Raw genomic sequence first — 15,696 nt, 5'->3', positions numbered from 1 at the left:
GTGCTTTAATGCCGTAAACCACCCTGGGACCTTAGGGTGAAGGGCAGGTTGTCAATCAATCAATCAATCATCATCACCATCAGGCTGCGCTGGCTGGGGATGATGGCAGTAGTGGTCCATGCTTTCTGGCATACACAATCCACCACGCATCATTGAGAGACAGATGCACTCACAGTGCGAAAATGCCTACTGCCTCGTTCCACGCAGAGATACCATTTACTCTAGCGTATTTTGTGGCAGGCAAGAGACAGCTTTCCGTCAAAGCAGAGCCAACACAGTCTCGTCTAACGGTCTGGGAATGAGAACTGACCCCTGAAGCTGGCACAGCGGTGCCCCTCCCATCTTGCCCTTTTGTACGAACCCATCAAACAGGAGCCACCCCAAAATAATCTAAACGGGACACCTGGAATGAAGGTTGCAGGCAGCCAGGGCAGCAGCCTGGAGGAAAGAAAAGGGGGGAAACACATAGATAATGGAATAGTACAAAGACAGCCCGCCCCCCGTCCACTGAAGGTTGAGATTGGATGTCTTCAGATCAGCTCTCGGTTCCAAGCTGGAGGGCAGGATAGACTGGGCAGTTTTCAATGGCAAGATGGGTCCAGCTTTCCCGAGCAGAAACACAGACCAAGCAGGAAAGCAGAAGCAGTAGATCTCTGCTCAGTAGCACTCCCAGAGTCTTCCTGGCTGAGTCAGACGAGGGCTCCTCTTCTTTCTGCCAAAACACTGGAGAGTGGTGGGTGGGCTGGGGGTGGTGGTCAAAGGGAAGGGTCTCCTCCAAGTTAGGCCTCTCCGCATCACCTCTTGGCTTCGTCCTCGTCTGCCATTTCCTCCAATCCCTGAGAGGGCTGAGTGCTGGGCTGCACAGCCTGGACTGTCTCTTCCAGGCTGCCGCTTGGGAAAACCACGTAGCGGGCACAGACCGAGTGTGCCATGGGCTCCCGTAGGTTCTCTTTGCTGTGCCAGATGCCGTAACCAAAATAAACCAGCAAACCTGTAGACGAACGCACAAAGAGACAGATCAGCAGCCTCAACCCCCAAACCCAGCACCAGAGCCCAGAATGGTGGCATGCATTAAGACCAACCTTCCCCAACCTGGTGCCCTCCTCGGGTGGTTTGGATTACAACTCCCCATCAGCCCCAGCCAGCTGGCACAGACTTTCATTGGTCCCTTGTTTCCTGGCAGATGGGAAAAGGGCAGACTCTGCTTTTTCTATATGCAGGCTTTTGGTGAAATATGATGGGCTGCTTTAGGTAAAGGTAAAGGGAACCCTGACCATTAGGTCCAGTCATGACTAACTCTGGGGTTGCGGCGCTCATCTCGCTTTATTGGCCGAGGGAGCCGGCGTACAGCTTCCGGGTCATGTGGCCAGCATGACTAAGCCGCTTCTGGCGAACCAGAGCAGCGCACGGAAACGCTGTTTACCTTCCCGCCAGAGTGGTACCTATTTATCTACTTGCATTTTGACGTGCTTTCAAACTGCTAGGTTGGCAGGAGCAGGGACTGAGCAACGGGAGCTCACCCCATCATGGGGATTCGAACCGCCGAGCTTCTGATCGGCAAGTCCAAGGCTCTGTGGTTTAACCCACAGTGCCACCCACGTCCCTTGATCGGCTGTTTTATATGTTACTAATTTCTGATTTGTTCTCAGTTAATGATTATCTTGCTGGTGTTGATTTCCTTGTGAGGTTGTGTGATTTTCAATACCTTGCAGAGAAATTGTTATTCTGCTGTTTCGTTTTTGACTTTTTTCACTTTGTATTTCTGTAGGGAGAAAGGAGTCTAACAAATTTGATAAATGCTAATTCAAATAACATCTGAAGGGCACCACTTTGGCTAACCCCCAGTTGCAATGCTTAGATCCAGCTCCACCTGCCATTATACATATGTCAAGGACCGCCTATCTCCAGATGAACCAACCCGGACTCTGTGATTATCATCTGAGGCCCTTCTTCATGTGCTCCTTCGTTACATATTTTTAGGTGCCAGGCAAAAACATTCCTCTTCTCCCAGGCCTTTGGCTAAATAAACAATCTATGGCCTTTTAAACTGTGTGTGTGGATTATGTTTTTTTTTTAAATTACTATAACTCCCATTAGCCGTAGCATGATACAACTGCTGACTGAGGGTGAGGAGAATTGCGGTCCAAACCGTCTGGAGAGCCCCAGGTTGGGAAGACTGCTTTAGACATTAGGGGTGGGCAAATCTGTCAAATCTGATTTCTCCTTTTCCCAGCCTTAAGTTCAGTAGTTCCCCACCTTCCCATAGCGGTCTGCAATTTATTTATTTTTTAAGTCCTCATGAACATTCATCAGCATTTGGGTTTGAATTTTTATGCACAAATGTTCTCAAAGCCATTTCCCCCAATGGAATGGATTTTTGTCTGCTATCCTCTTTAATTACAGGGGTACCAAGTAGAGGGGGGAACCCCCACAAATTTCCAATGAAAAGGTCGGGGTCCCCAAAGTTGATGGGCATTGCCATTCAAATGGTGTGTGTGCGCCATGTCATGTGATCAATTATGTGGTGTAGGGCTTACCTGCCCCCCAATATTTTATTCAAGTTGGTGTTAGGATATAGTTCCGTTCCACCTTAAAAGGGTACAGGCATGACTGTTGTGTGTCACATGCCTGTTTACTTCCAGCGCTTGCTGGGAACTTCGGTTTGTATATAGCTTTTGTATTGCTGCTGTTTTGCTGGAGACGAAGGGAAGCAGACATGTTTTTTCCTTTGTTCCTGCTGCTGAATAAAATGCTGTAATATACTGCTTACACATGGCTCTGTCAGCCTCTTCTGGTGTGAGAAGATTTACACACTCTGCTGATAGAGTGTGCACGGGTCTCTAAATATATCTGAGACTCGTGTCGCTGATTGATGCCATTCCAAGGGAGACTGGTGATCGTCTGGCTGCCTGATGCCCCAGGCAGTATCCCAACAGTTGGCACCCCTGATTACAGTAATTATATTCATTTTTAGGCCCGATTCACCCCAATATATGCACTTTCCTTCCAGATTACTTCTCCCAATTTCTCTCCTCGCTCTTGGGTGTGCACCCGATCCCCAAACTCACCCACGAGCAGCCACACAGAAAACCGGATCCAGGTCATGTAGTTGAGTTTCAGCATGAGGTAGACATTGATGAAAATGCTCAGTGCTGGAGTCAGTGGTACCAGAGGGAGCTGAAGAAAAAGAAGACCCAGGGAATTGAGAGCAGGAAAACCGGAGGATGCACTTAGCGGTCTTTTCCAGCAGGGCTGATTGAAAAAACATGGGGTGGGACAAATGCCATCCCTTACATGGGTGGGTTAACCTTCTCTTAAGACTCTTTGCACCCCTTGTTCTCTGAATGTCCATTGATAACCGGTGGCCAGTGGTATAGCATGGTTTGTTGGTGCCCGAGGTGGGATGAAAAGGAATTTGAAAACATCCCTGTTTATCAAGCTGTTGGGGGCTGAATAATACTGTTCCTGGCAATCCTAAGATTTTTGGAAGGGAAGAATGTATTTAACTACTATTAGATGTTTTAAATTGCCCTTGTTTTTAGAAGATTTTAACTGTTTTAGAATTTTTATTATTTGTTCTTGTTTTTAATCTGTGTAACTGATCGCTTCCCTGGGGCTCCTTTCAGAGAAAGGACAGGGTGTAAATTTAATTATTATTGTTGTTAATAATAATAATAATAAGGGACGCGGGTGGCGCTGTGGGTAAAACCTCAGCGCCTAGGACTTGCCAATCGCATGGTCGGCGGTTCGAATCCCAGTGGCGGGGTGCGCTCCCGTCGTTCGGTCCCAGCGCCTGCCAACCTAGCAGTTTGAAAGCACCCCCGGGTGCAAGTAGATAAATAGGGACTGCTTACTAGCGGGAAGGTAAACGGCGTTTCCGTGTGCTGCGCTGGCTCGCCAGATGCAGCTTGTCACGCTGGCCACGTGACCCAGAAGTGTCTGCGGACAGCGCTGGCTCGCCGCCTATAGAGTGAGATGAGCGCACAACCGTAGAGTCTGGCAAGACTGGCTCATACGGGCAGGGGTACCTTTACCTTTAATAATAATAATAATAATAATAATAATAATAATAATAATAATAATTCCTGTTTGGAGAACTAGCATTGCAAAATTCAAAGATGTGCAAATTTTGACAGCAAGCTGTTTTTCGGTTAATGTACAATACCATCACATCTCCCGTTTATCTAACTTGTGCGATTTCAACCGTAGGCAGCTGGAGGCCAGCTAATTAAGACAGAGCAAGTTAAACCTAAGCACGGCAAGCAGCTTAAAAGCTCTTTTTTTTCACTGTACCCGCTTGGAGATACCTGTCATCTCAAGAGTTTTTAAGCTGTCTGCTTTTCTCTCTGGGCAAGTCCCGCTCAGTGTGCCAGCTCTGGGAATATGGACACTACTGTTGGAGGGTGGGGTTGTTTTAAATCATTGTTGAATGTTACATGTTAATTTAGATTTTTGTACGTGTGAGCTGGAGTATTGTCTAGGGGCTTTTGTTGGGGAGGGTATCGTTCATTAGTGTGTATACAATAGCACTGTTAATCGTTTTGATTATTTTTATTATGTATTTTGTGCTCCCTATATTGCAACTTTGTGTTGTGAACCGCCCTGAGATCTACAGGTATAGGGCAGTATACAAATAATAATAATAATAATAATAATAATAATAATAATAATAATAATGATGATGATGATGATGATGAATGCAAATGGTGTTAAATCTCTCCCCCATCTCTACCTGGAATGTCTGGGTGCTTTGCTGCTGCTGATGAATGCTGATGAGGACCACACTGAACACAAAGGCTAAGCTGAAGAGGAGGACCAGCAAGACAAAGCTCCAAGTGGGGAGGTGGAGCTGGTTCTGCCCAAATACCAGGATGGAGGATAAGCAGATTGCTGACACCATAAGGATGATCACGGCCACCGTGACCACTTCGCCGGGGTCGAAGTCAGCCAGGAAGCCCAGGTAGGGTTCAAAAAAGGCCTTCATCTGCCCCCCTTCTCGCCTGCTTTTCGACTTCTCCTTGTCCACCAGGTGGAGCTTATCTGAGAAAGACTCGTATTCCTTGGGTTCCGTGGCGCCGATGCTCTCGGTGGACGCCGGGGCAGAAGCCTCACTCCTGGCGGATGTGTTGGAAGCTTCCTCCGTCTTGACCCGCTGGAAGCGCAGAATGATCACGCTGGCAGCCACAAAGGTGTAGGCCAAGAGGGTGCCGATGGACAGGAACTGGACCAAAGCCTCCAGGTCCAGGCTGAGGGCCAGGAGAGACATGAGGATGCCAAAGACCACAATGGCCACCACGGGGACCTGCGTCCGAGGGTGGACACGCGAGAAGACCTTGAAGAAGAGCCCGTCCTCTGCCATGGCGTAAACGATGCGAGGGAGAGAGAAGAGGTTGCTGAGGAGGACGGTGTTCATGGCTGGAGAGAGAGAGAGAAGAAAGGGAAAGGGCAGGTGAGCCAGAGAGATGCCAGCCACAAGGCAGGCAGTCCCTGCTAAAGCTTGCTGGAGGAGCAGGACAGCCCTTGACAGGCCCAGACAGAGGGAGGGGGCCATATGGGCCACTTGGCCTGGGCCTCCAATTCCAAAGGGGGCCTCGGTCAGCATATTCACTTAAAATAATCCTTTTCCCTATGTATTTTTTAAAAGCACCATAGTGGTACCTCGGGTTACGTACGCTTCAGGTTACATACGCTTCAGGTTACAGACTCTGCTAACCCAGAAATAGTACCTCGGGTTAAGAACTTTACCTCAGGATGAGAACAGAAATTGCACGGCGGCGGCAGCAGCAGCAGCAGCAGCAGGAGACCCCATTAGCTAAAGTGGTGCTTCAGGTTAAGAACAGTTTCAGGTTAAGTACAGACCTCCGGAACAAATTAAGTACTTAACCCGAGGTACTACTGTATTGTATATCTATATTTTCCATTTTGTCTTTATATGCAGATACGGTTCAAGCCTTGAAATGAAATTATTTGTCAGCATAACTTTTGTGAAAATTATTTATATACTTACTTATTTATAAGACTTCAGTTATCCCCACGGTAAAAAAAAGGGGGGGGCACATTATCTACCTGGCCCGGGCTTCTGCCTAGCTCTGCAAGGCCCTGGCCCTGGAGGGATGGAGTAGGGAAAGCAGAAGATGAAGCCAAAACAGAGGAGTCACCCCACCCCTTAATGTAGCCAGCTAGCACCTTAGACCCATAAAGGCAAAAGGCATCCATAGGTCACAGCAGCCATCATGTTAGGTCACCCAGTGAGCCAAGACAACAACAACAACTATTATTATTATCTGCTGTCGCTCGAGGCTCAGGTGGCCTCAGTGGCCCACAATGCCTTCCATCAGCTTTGGCTGGTGGCCCAGCTACACCCCTATCTGGACAGGGATAGCCTAACTACTGTTGTCTATGCTCTGGTAACCTCAAGGTTAGATTACTGCAATGCGTTATATGTAGGGCTGCCTCTGAAGACGGTTCGGAAGCTTCAGCTGGTGCAGAATTCAGTGCTAGGTTGCTCATTGGGGCAAGATGGTTTGAGCATATTACACCTATCCTGCTCTTGCTATGGCTACCAATTAGTTTCCGGGCCCAATTCAAAGTGCTAGTTTTGACCTATAAAGCCTTGAATGGCTCAGGACCACAATACCTCAAGGACTGCCTCTTCCCATATGAACCTACCCAGACCCTGAGATCATCTTCTGAGGCCCTTCTCGAGAGGTCCGGAGGGTGGCAACATGAGAATAGGGCCTTCTCTGCAGTGGCTCCCCGTCTGTGGAATGCCCAGGGAAGTTTGCCTGGTGCCTTCATTATACACCTTTAGGCGCCAGGCAAAAAAGTTCCTTTTTAACCAGGCTTTTGGTTGATTTGATTGACATCCTATGCCCTTTTAAAATGTGGGTTTTTTGGGGGGGGTGTTATTGGGTTGTTGTTTTTATTTTGATTACGTATATATTTTGTAGTTTTATATTTTGTTTTTGTTCTGTGAAGCACCCTGAGACCTCCAGGTATAGGGTGGTATATAATTAATAAATAATAATAATAATAATAATAATAATAATAATAATAATAATAATATAACACCTATTTGACTGGGTTGCCCCAGCCACTCTAGGCAGCTTCCAGCAAAATATAAAAACACCATAGAATATCAAACATTAAAAACTTCCTGATACAGGACTGCCTTCAGATGTCTTCTAAAAGTTATTTATCTCCTTGATATTTGATGGGAGGGTGTTCCACAGGGCAGGCATCACTATCTAGAAGGCCCTCTGCCTGGTTCCCTGTAACCTCACTTCTCGCAGTGAGGGAACTGCCAGAAGGCCCTTGGAGTGGGACTTTGGTGTCCAGGCTGAATGATGGGGGTGGAGACGCTCCTTCTTCAGGTATACTGGGCCAGGCATTGCCTCTTACAGCTTAACTTACCTCCCGGGGTTATTGTGGGAAGAGGGAGTGGCTGTTAAACCACTCTGGGAAGTGCAGTTCTGCGAGGGGACTAAGGGGTCTCCTCCGCATTCTGAAGTTCTATGATGGAAGCTACAGTAACCTTACTCTTTGCTTTCAGCCTACTCGGATTAAAGAACTTTCCATCTGTTCAATATATGATCTCTACTCCCTATGACAAAGTATAGGATCATGGCAATGAAAATAACTAATGCCAGTGAACTGGAAGAAGCAAAGATCACCAGTGTCAAAGCAACAATTCTTCAACATCAACTTCGTTGGACTGGTCATGTTGTTCAGATGCCTAATTATCGTCTTCCAAAGCAATTACTCTATTCCCAACTTAAAAATGGAAAGCGTAATGCTGGTGGTCAGCAAAAGAGGTTCAAAGACTCAAATCTTTAAAAAGGTAGTATAAACACCGAGAATTGGGAAACACTTGCCTGCGAGCTCTCCAATTGGTGTCTTGGAGTTTGAAGACACTTGAACTCAGAACGAAAGGGAGAAACGTGCTAAGAGGAAGGCACGCTTGGCAAACCCTCACCATGATCAACTCCCGCTGTGTCCCCACTGTGGAAGGAAGTGTGGATCCAGAACTGGCCTCCACAGTCACTTACGGACTCACTGTTAAAACCGTGTTCATGGAAGACAATCTTACTCGGCTACGAGCGATCGCCAAAAAAGAAGAGGGGTTCTCCTAACAATTCTCAGTCCCCTTAACAAACAAAAGCTCCCAGAATGCTTTGGGGCAAAGCTATGTCCATTTAACGGGGTATAATTCTCTATGTGTGGCATGATTCTGCTGTCTCCCAGGCCAAAGCCTCCACTAGCCCTGCTCTGGACCCTTCTTAAGTGCTTTTATCTGGCTGGAATGTCTTCCAAAACGGCGTCAAACCCTTCTTGCTGGATGGAGAGAGCAGAAATCTAGCCTCCTGGGGACAGGGGACAGTTCTGTCCATTCCTCCACCCACTTTTGCCTCCGGCCCTGCCCACCGGTGGTGTGCGGCCCCTGGAAAGTCGCACACGAGGGAATGCTGCCCTCAGGATGAAAGACAGCTCCCTCATCCCTGGTTTAGAATGAGCCCACATCCTGGAAATGCAGCTCTGACTCACCGCAGATGGATCCGGCAGCCACTATGAAGCCAGCCCAGGAATAGCCCCTCTGGTAAAAGGCATCGGCCAGCGCTGAGTCAGGATTCAAAGAGTGCCAGGGCACCATGAGCGTCAGCACCATGGAGACCAGGATGTAGGCTCCCGTGGCGAGGCTCAGCGAGATGGCAATGGCTCTTGGGATGGCCCTCTGTGGGTTGCGGGCCTCCTCACTGCATGTGGCGATGACATCAAAGCCCACAAAGGCGTAAAAGCAGGTGGCCGATCCGGCCATGATCCCTGAGACGCCGTACGGGGCGAACCCGCCTTCAGCGGCCCCCCAGTTTTGAGGCCGGGCCAGGACGAAGCCCATGATGAGGATGAAAAGGATGACCCCCATGCTGATGGCAGAGAAGACGTGGTTGAGCCAGGAGGAGACGCGGGCACCGAAGGAGATGAAGGCCGTGGCCACAAGGAGGATGCCAAAGGCCAAGAAGTCTGGGTAATGGGCCAAGAAGGGGATGTGCCAGCTGCCCACGTGAGTCTCTGTGAAGTTCTTGATCCGGTGGTCAAAGATAGCATCCAGGTAGCCGCTCCAAGCCCTGGCCACGGCCGCTCCACCTATCATGTACTCCAGAATGACGTTCCACCCAATCAGGAAGGCCCAAATCTCACCTACAGAGACATAGGTGAACATGTAGGCCGAGCCTGTCTTGGGCACGTGAGCGCCAAACTCAGCATAGCAGAGGGCAGCCAGCAGCGAGGCAATGCCAGCGATGATGAAGGACACGACGATGGCCGGCCCGGCCGTCTCCTTGGCCACTGTGCCCGTGAGGACGTAGAGGCCGGAGCCCACCATGGCACCGATGCCAAGGAGCGCCAAGTCGACGGTGGTGAGGCAGCGGTTGAAGGACGTCTCCATCATGTCGTCCTCCAGGGTCTTGACCCGGTTGAGCTTCTGGCAGAAGCGGGCCAGGTCCGCCGAGCGAGGGAGGCGGGTCACCATCTTGCCGCCAAGGACGGAGGGCCGTTTCCTCCGCTCAAAGGTTCGGGGGGGGAGGCAGAAGCGTCTCCGACTCCTGGGCAAAAGCGAGGAAGGAAAGGGTCGTGAAATCAGAGGTGCTCATCAGGGCTTAGTGCTTGACCAGCCGTAGAAGCCAGCTGGGGCAGAGATTGGGGGTGGAGGTTGGAAGTTGAATGGAAGCAAAGCAAGGGCACTGTGCCTAAGTTCCTGCAGAACAGGTTTAGCTTTTTAAAATATCCTGTTTGATGGGCTAGAGTGTTCCTGTGCGGAAAGTTTTCCTTCCAAGCTGGTTGTGCGAGGCCCTGGGGGAAGGGGGAGATTGGAGAGACAGCCCAGCCCACATAGGACTTCAGTGTAGAAACTCATTTTCACTATCATAGCTTGCCTTCAGCGTGCAGGAACAAAAGCACAACAGACCCTCTGCCATTGCACACTTATACTCTTGTGCACTGCCCGATATTCTGTATAGTGGTGCCTCGGGTTAAGTACTTAATTCGTTCCGGAGGTCCGTTCTTAACCTGAAACTGTTCTTAACCTGAAGCACCACTTTAGCTAATGGGGCGTCCTGCTGCCGCCACGCCGCCAGAGCACGATTTCTGTTCTCATCCTGAAGCAAAGTTCTTAACCCAAGGTACTATTTCTGGGTTAGCGGAGTCTGTAACCTGAAGCGTATGTAACCCAAGGTACCACTGTACTGTGGAATACTTCCCCCCCCCCCTTTTCTCTTTACCTGCTCTGTAACAACCTGTCTTGCACTGGCTGTTAAATTTTAATTTTTAAAGGAAATATTAGCAGTTTTTAGGAATGCACAAAGCCTTGGAAGCCTTTCCGCTCACGGCTTGGTGTTTTGATATGAGGATACATCTCTCTCTCACACACACCCTCCAAGACATTTAAGTCCTAGAGGTTGAAGGTCCATAGCTTGGTGACAGGATCTGTGTCTTGCAAGCAGAAGGCCCCAGGTGGCAGCAATCCCTAATGGCAATATCTGCAGGTAATGCTTGGAACGTTCCCTGACTGAAACCCCGGAGAGCAGCTGCCAGTCAGAGTAAGAAACACTGTGCTAGATGGACCAATGGCCTGACTCAGCATAAGGAACGAAAAGACAGATCACAGACAGAACCCAATAAAAAGGGATAACAATATAAGCAAGTACATGAGAAGCCAAGGCCACTGTGTAAATGGCAGAGCAATTCTCCAAACAATAAAGAACACTCATTGTTTTGTACTTCTTCAAATGTCAATTGCAGAAAGTGCATGGGTGGTGGATATTAACCCTTTACTGCCTCCATTTTTGTTCCTGGATTCCCCCCCCCCCTTCCTTTCAAGGGAACAGCATCGGATTGAATTTCTGTCCTGCGCTTCTGTGCATCTGAGCATAAACAGGAAGGTTATAACTCTCAATGCACTGTGGTCCAAAATGGAAGAATTCTCCATTCATAGATGAGGGGCAGCAAATGTATTTAAAAGGCTATAATCCAGTGGCAGAGCATCTGCTATGCATGCAAGTTCAGTCCCATGGCATCTCCGGGTAGGACTGGGAGAGAAACTTCCCTAAGGCTGCTGCCAGTCCGTGCAGGCATCACCAAGCTAGGTGGGCCCACGGTTCTGACTCAGTAGAAGACTGCTTCCTATATTCCTGTGAAGCTTACAGAATAGCATGGACACAACCATACACACTTAACACTGTTTTGTTTTTTTCCAAAAGACTGACACAAAAGGCAAGGTCGTCATCCAAAGAAAGCTGATGACCTGGGATTGGGGCCAGAAGATTGGAGACTGCTCCTTGGTAACTAGGGACCAGTTTGCCTGAAGAAGGAAAACTCTTTCCGGAGGGAAGAATCCTCAGTAATTATTGTGGGTTATTTAAAATGCAGTAAAACCATTCATGTTTTGCTAGATAGGCACATGATAAGGAGCCGAAGCTTGACAGTGCTTTTATGTAAGTTTGCTGGAGAGAACTCTGCGAGAGACACTTCCACAGTGCCCTGACAGGGGGTGGGCATTTCTATATATTCGATGTGGGTGGTGCTGTGGTCTAAACCACAGAGCCTAGTGCTTGCTGATCAGAAGGTTGGCGGTTTGAATCCCGGCGACGGAGTGAGCTCCTGTTGCTCGGTCCCAGCTCCTGCCAACCTAGCAGTTCGAAAGCACATCAAAGTACAAGTAGATAAATAGGTACCACTCCGGCGGGAAGGTAAACGGCATTTCCGTGCGCTGCTCTGGTTTTGCCAGAAGTGGCTTAGTCATGCTGGCCACATGACCCGGAAACTGTCTGCAGACAAACGCCGGCTCCCTTGGCCTATAGAGCGAGATGAGTGCCGCAACCCCAGAGTCATCCACGACTGGACCAAATGGTCAGGGGTACATTTACCTTTACCTGCCGGGGTATGTCCTCTTTTCCATTTCTTTCCATCTCTTTCCATCTTTTCCCACCATGCCAGCAATGTGAGAGCAATGTGAGAGCATCACATTTTGAGCTCGACTTAAGTATGCCTTTTAACCAAATTACCATTTTAAGCCTCCTGAATCTGTTACTCTTCTGAGTGAGTAAATGTTATATTTTACATTTTACGAGACTGTGTGATTATTGTTTGAGGGATGTGGGGAGGGGGAAATACCAGGAGAGTCCACTCTGCCTTAAAGCACTCTGGATTACTTAAACTGAAAAGCTAAATCTAGACTATCTAAGCTTCCATTCAAGCTACAAAGGGGCGGCACTCTGCTGAAATTGCACATGTGAAGGAAGGAAGGATAATACCTAATAAATATATCCTCTCCTAGCATCTATTCCTATCTCAACAATAATAGCAACTTGGGTGGGTGGGGGTGCAGGGATGTCAACAAAACAGGCATGAAGAAGACCAGATGCAGCAGAAGGGGAATAACAACAACTCCGTGGAAAAGGGGTGGGAAGCTCACAAGAAAAACAGAAAATATGAAATTGTGTTTTGACTGCATATGTTAAAAATGTTGAAACTGAATAAAATATATATTTTTAAAAAGCAGGCATGTGGGTATTATGTGCTGGGGGGGTGTCATTTAGGGAATCACAGAAATAGAGTTGGAAGGGACCCGCAATGGATTAAATGTTGCCACCTGCCCACCTATTAGACTACATGTGTTTATTTCTCAGGAGAAGCAAGCATATTTCTTGGATTATAGGTTCTGTGTATCTACGTGTATATTTCTACACATCAAAATGCTCTTGAAATTGACTCTTTTTACAGCTGAATATTGAATCTATCTTCCCCCACCCTATATTCTTGTATTCTGCAAACTGTGAATTCCCTCCTCCCCACTGAAAAGGTCGGCCCCTGCCTCAAATCCCCACACCTAGGCACAGCGGCGTAGCGTGGGTTGTCAGCACCCGGGGCAAGGCAAGTAATTTGCGCCCCTAACCCCTAACCTGCCGCCGCTGCCAGCTTCTTCTTGCTGCTGCCTGGGCTGGGGTATTTACGGTAAGGTAGCCACGGCGGCAGCGGCAGGTCCGTGTCAGGTGATCTGAGGCGAGTTGCTGCTGGCGCTGCCACCCAAATGATACCGCTTGCCCGGAGGAAGAGGAGGGCAGAGAGGCGAGGAAAATGCAACATGGCCCAGCAGCTGCAGCAGCAGTGGCGGTGGCGGGGCTGTGAGGAGGGGCTGCCTGGTGCGCCCTCCGCGGCCCTGACACGCTGGGACCGCGGCGAGCGCTGAGAGCCGCTGCCTGCCGGACGCCTTCAGCCCGGACGCGCGCACAGCTCGTCGGTTCCACGAGACATGGGGCTCTGCTAGCGCCTGCGCCCAAGGCTCTTCGGCGACTCCGGAGGCGGCGAGCGCCCCCCCCCAGATGTTGCGCCCGGTGCGGCCGGCCCCCCCTGCACCCCCACGCTATGCCACTGCTTAGGCATATGTTCACAAAAACAACAGCAACAAAACAACAATAACAACAAAAACCCTCTGGGAAAATATGTCCATGGCCTTGATGGCAAAAGAGTCCAGCCCTGAGTCAAAGGTGTGTGTGTGTGTGTGTGTTTTACATATCCCCAAGGGACCCCTCTGACATGCAGGGCACAATCTATGTCACATTAGTTTGACCTTAGATCTAAAATGGCCCCTCTCCCCCTCCTCGCTCCTTGCCCCAAATTGGACAGGTGACAACTGGTGACCACTGGGGTTGGTAGGGCGGAAGGCAGGGAGCCCAACAGTAGGGGGCACCAGAGCCAGTGACAGACAGAGCCAACTCAGGCTAGTTTCCTCCCCCCCCCTTTCTGCCTGCTGAGTTCTACAAAGGCAACAGGAAGGACTAAGGAGCTGACAGGAGGTGCTGGCACTCCTTGGACTGGATGGCACTAAGAAGGCAGGCAGGTGAGAAGGCAGGCTGAGCTTTGTGGGTCAGTGCCAGTGGCGTAGCATGGGTTGTCAGCACCCGGGGCAAGGCAAGTAATTTGCACCCCCTAACCTGAGGATTTGCGCCCCCTAACCCGTGGATTTGCGCCCCCTAACCCTAACCCCCAGATGTTGCGCCCGGTGCGGCCGGGCCCCCCTGCACCCCCCACGCTACACCACTGGTCAGTGCCCCCCCCTTTGCCTTAATAAACTGGTGAGCAGTGCTCCCTTTTTAAACAGGGGCGGGGAGAGGTGCTGGAGCTCAGAGCTGCCTCGAGTTTATGCCTTCCTTCCCCCAGAAACCCCTGACTTTGACCCCAGTGCACAAAGGGGTGTCAGCTCTTCAAGCTGACAGGACAGGAGCGGAACTCTGCACATGCTCCGATGCACTGCTTTTGCCACACCTCCCAGAAAACGGGGGCTTGTTTTGGATCACAATTTCAGGGCGGTGGACAGAAACGTCTCTGCTGGTGGTGGAAGTCAGTGGCAGAGATGGGCGTTTTGGGTAACCAACTGTGAGTATGGGAGGAGAAAGGAAAGCAAGCGGCTAAGAAGACTGATGTTGAAATTAGACACAAGTGAAGTCACACAGGAAGCCTTAGACAGAGTCAGACCATCGGTCCATCTGCTTCAGTATTCCATACACTGGTTGGCAGCAGCCCTCCAAAGTTTCAGGTAGATTCTCCCCCATCTTGACCTGGGAATTGAACCTGCAACCATCTGCATGCAAATCTGGGGCACCACCACGGAGCTCTGGCCCAGTGTTATTTTCCCCATTGAAAACAACACACACACACCCATCCAATTTGAACCACAAGATTCCCCCTTTCCATTTTTTTGCCCTTGGGACAAAATACCTGTCTCTGTCCCCCAAACAGGAGGAGGCCGCCTCGGCTCAGCACTTGCCCCACCCTGGACAGCTCCCCGCTCTACCGAAGGCAGAGCAGCGCCTGGTTTAGTGGAAACACCTGTGCGGATGCAAAAGGCACCCGGGACAGCTGCTCGCGGTTAGACACCCTGAGGTAGGTGCTGGAGGTTAGGCTCCCGGAGGCGGACGCGGGCCGATGGCGCTGCCCTGCGGGAGCCTCCGCCCAGTCCCGGGCCCTACTGCTGCCTCTGCTCCTCCTTACCTGCCAGGCGGGCGGATGCAGGCGCACCTGGCGCCGGCCGGGCAGCAGGTGGGACCCTTCCCAATGGGGATCGCCCTGCAGAGCCGTCCCGGGTCGTCGTCCACCCCCCGGTTGCTGCTCACCTGCTCCGCTCGCTGCACCCGGCGAAGGCCTTTCCTGCTCGGCGGCAGCGGCGCCGCTGCGTCACGGCCTTATTTGTTCTCCAGGAGAGGAGGGAGGGAGTTGCTTTTAATCCGCCCCCCCTCCCGCCGCCACCGGCACCAGCTGCCCAGGCGAGCCCGGATGGGACTCAAAAGGAAGGAGGTGTGTGGGGGGGGGAGATGCTCTGAAGCAGCCCAGGTATTGGGGAAGGGGGGTGCTCTGCAAAGGGGGGGGGGGAGAGATCCTTCAGGGCGGGGCTCTCTGCAAAGGGTGCCCATCCCACTCCAGCCCCCAAACCAAGGACAAACTCCCTACCTGCGGTTGCCACTTTGCCCGCGGATTCTTGTTTGCAGAGAAAGTGGCAGAAATCCAACCGGTCAGCTTTCTCTCGCCCGCTCCCCTGGGTAATGGCGTGGGAGGGGAGATGGGGGAACCAGACGCTGTGTTTTTGAAACAGCCTTCTTGGTTATAATCCTGATCTCACTGCCTGGGGAGTAAGTCCCATTGAATTCA

At 50.5% G+C, this 15,696-nt stretch overlaps 2 protein-coding genes across 3 annotated transcripts in view; both read right to left on the bottom strand.

Annotated features, from left to right (window-relative positions):
• Positions 1-15,696, bottom strand: part of P2RX6 (purinergic receptor P2X 6) — a 70,458-nt gene that overhangs the window by 35,994 nt on the left and 18,768 nt on the right.
• Positions 194-15,584, bottom strand: SLC7A4 (solute carrier family 7 member 4). Of its 2 annotated transcripts, none has more exons than XM_083717240.1 (5): positions 15,499-15,584; positions 8,545-9,599; positions 4,733-5,415; positions 3,069-3,177; positions 194-991 (listed from the first exon to the last, which is right to left on the bottom strand). In XM_083717240.1, exons 2-5 carry the CDS (start codon positions 9,524-9,526, stop codon positions 795-797), a joined length of 1,971 nt encoding a protein of 656 aa, XP_083573366.1. In that variant the 5' UTR covers positions 9,527-9,599; positions 15,499-15,584; the 3' UTR covers positions 194-794. The 2 variants fall into 2 exon arrangements, with proteins under 2 accessions (XP_083573366.1, XP_083573367.1); XM_083717241.1 differs by lacking the exon at positions 15,499-15,584 and adding an exon at positions 15,165-15,241.

Source organism: Podarcis gaigeae (genome assembly GCF_964106915.1).
Source record: "Podarcis gaigeae genome assembly, chromosome: 16".
Classification (NCBI taxonomy): domain Eukaryota; kingdom Metazoa; phylum Chordata; class Lepidosauria; order Squamata; family Lacertidae; genus Podarcis; species Podarcis gaigeae.
The sequence above is the reverse complement of the archived record's forward strand: the minus strand, read 5'-3'. Positions and strand labels throughout refer to the sequence as shown.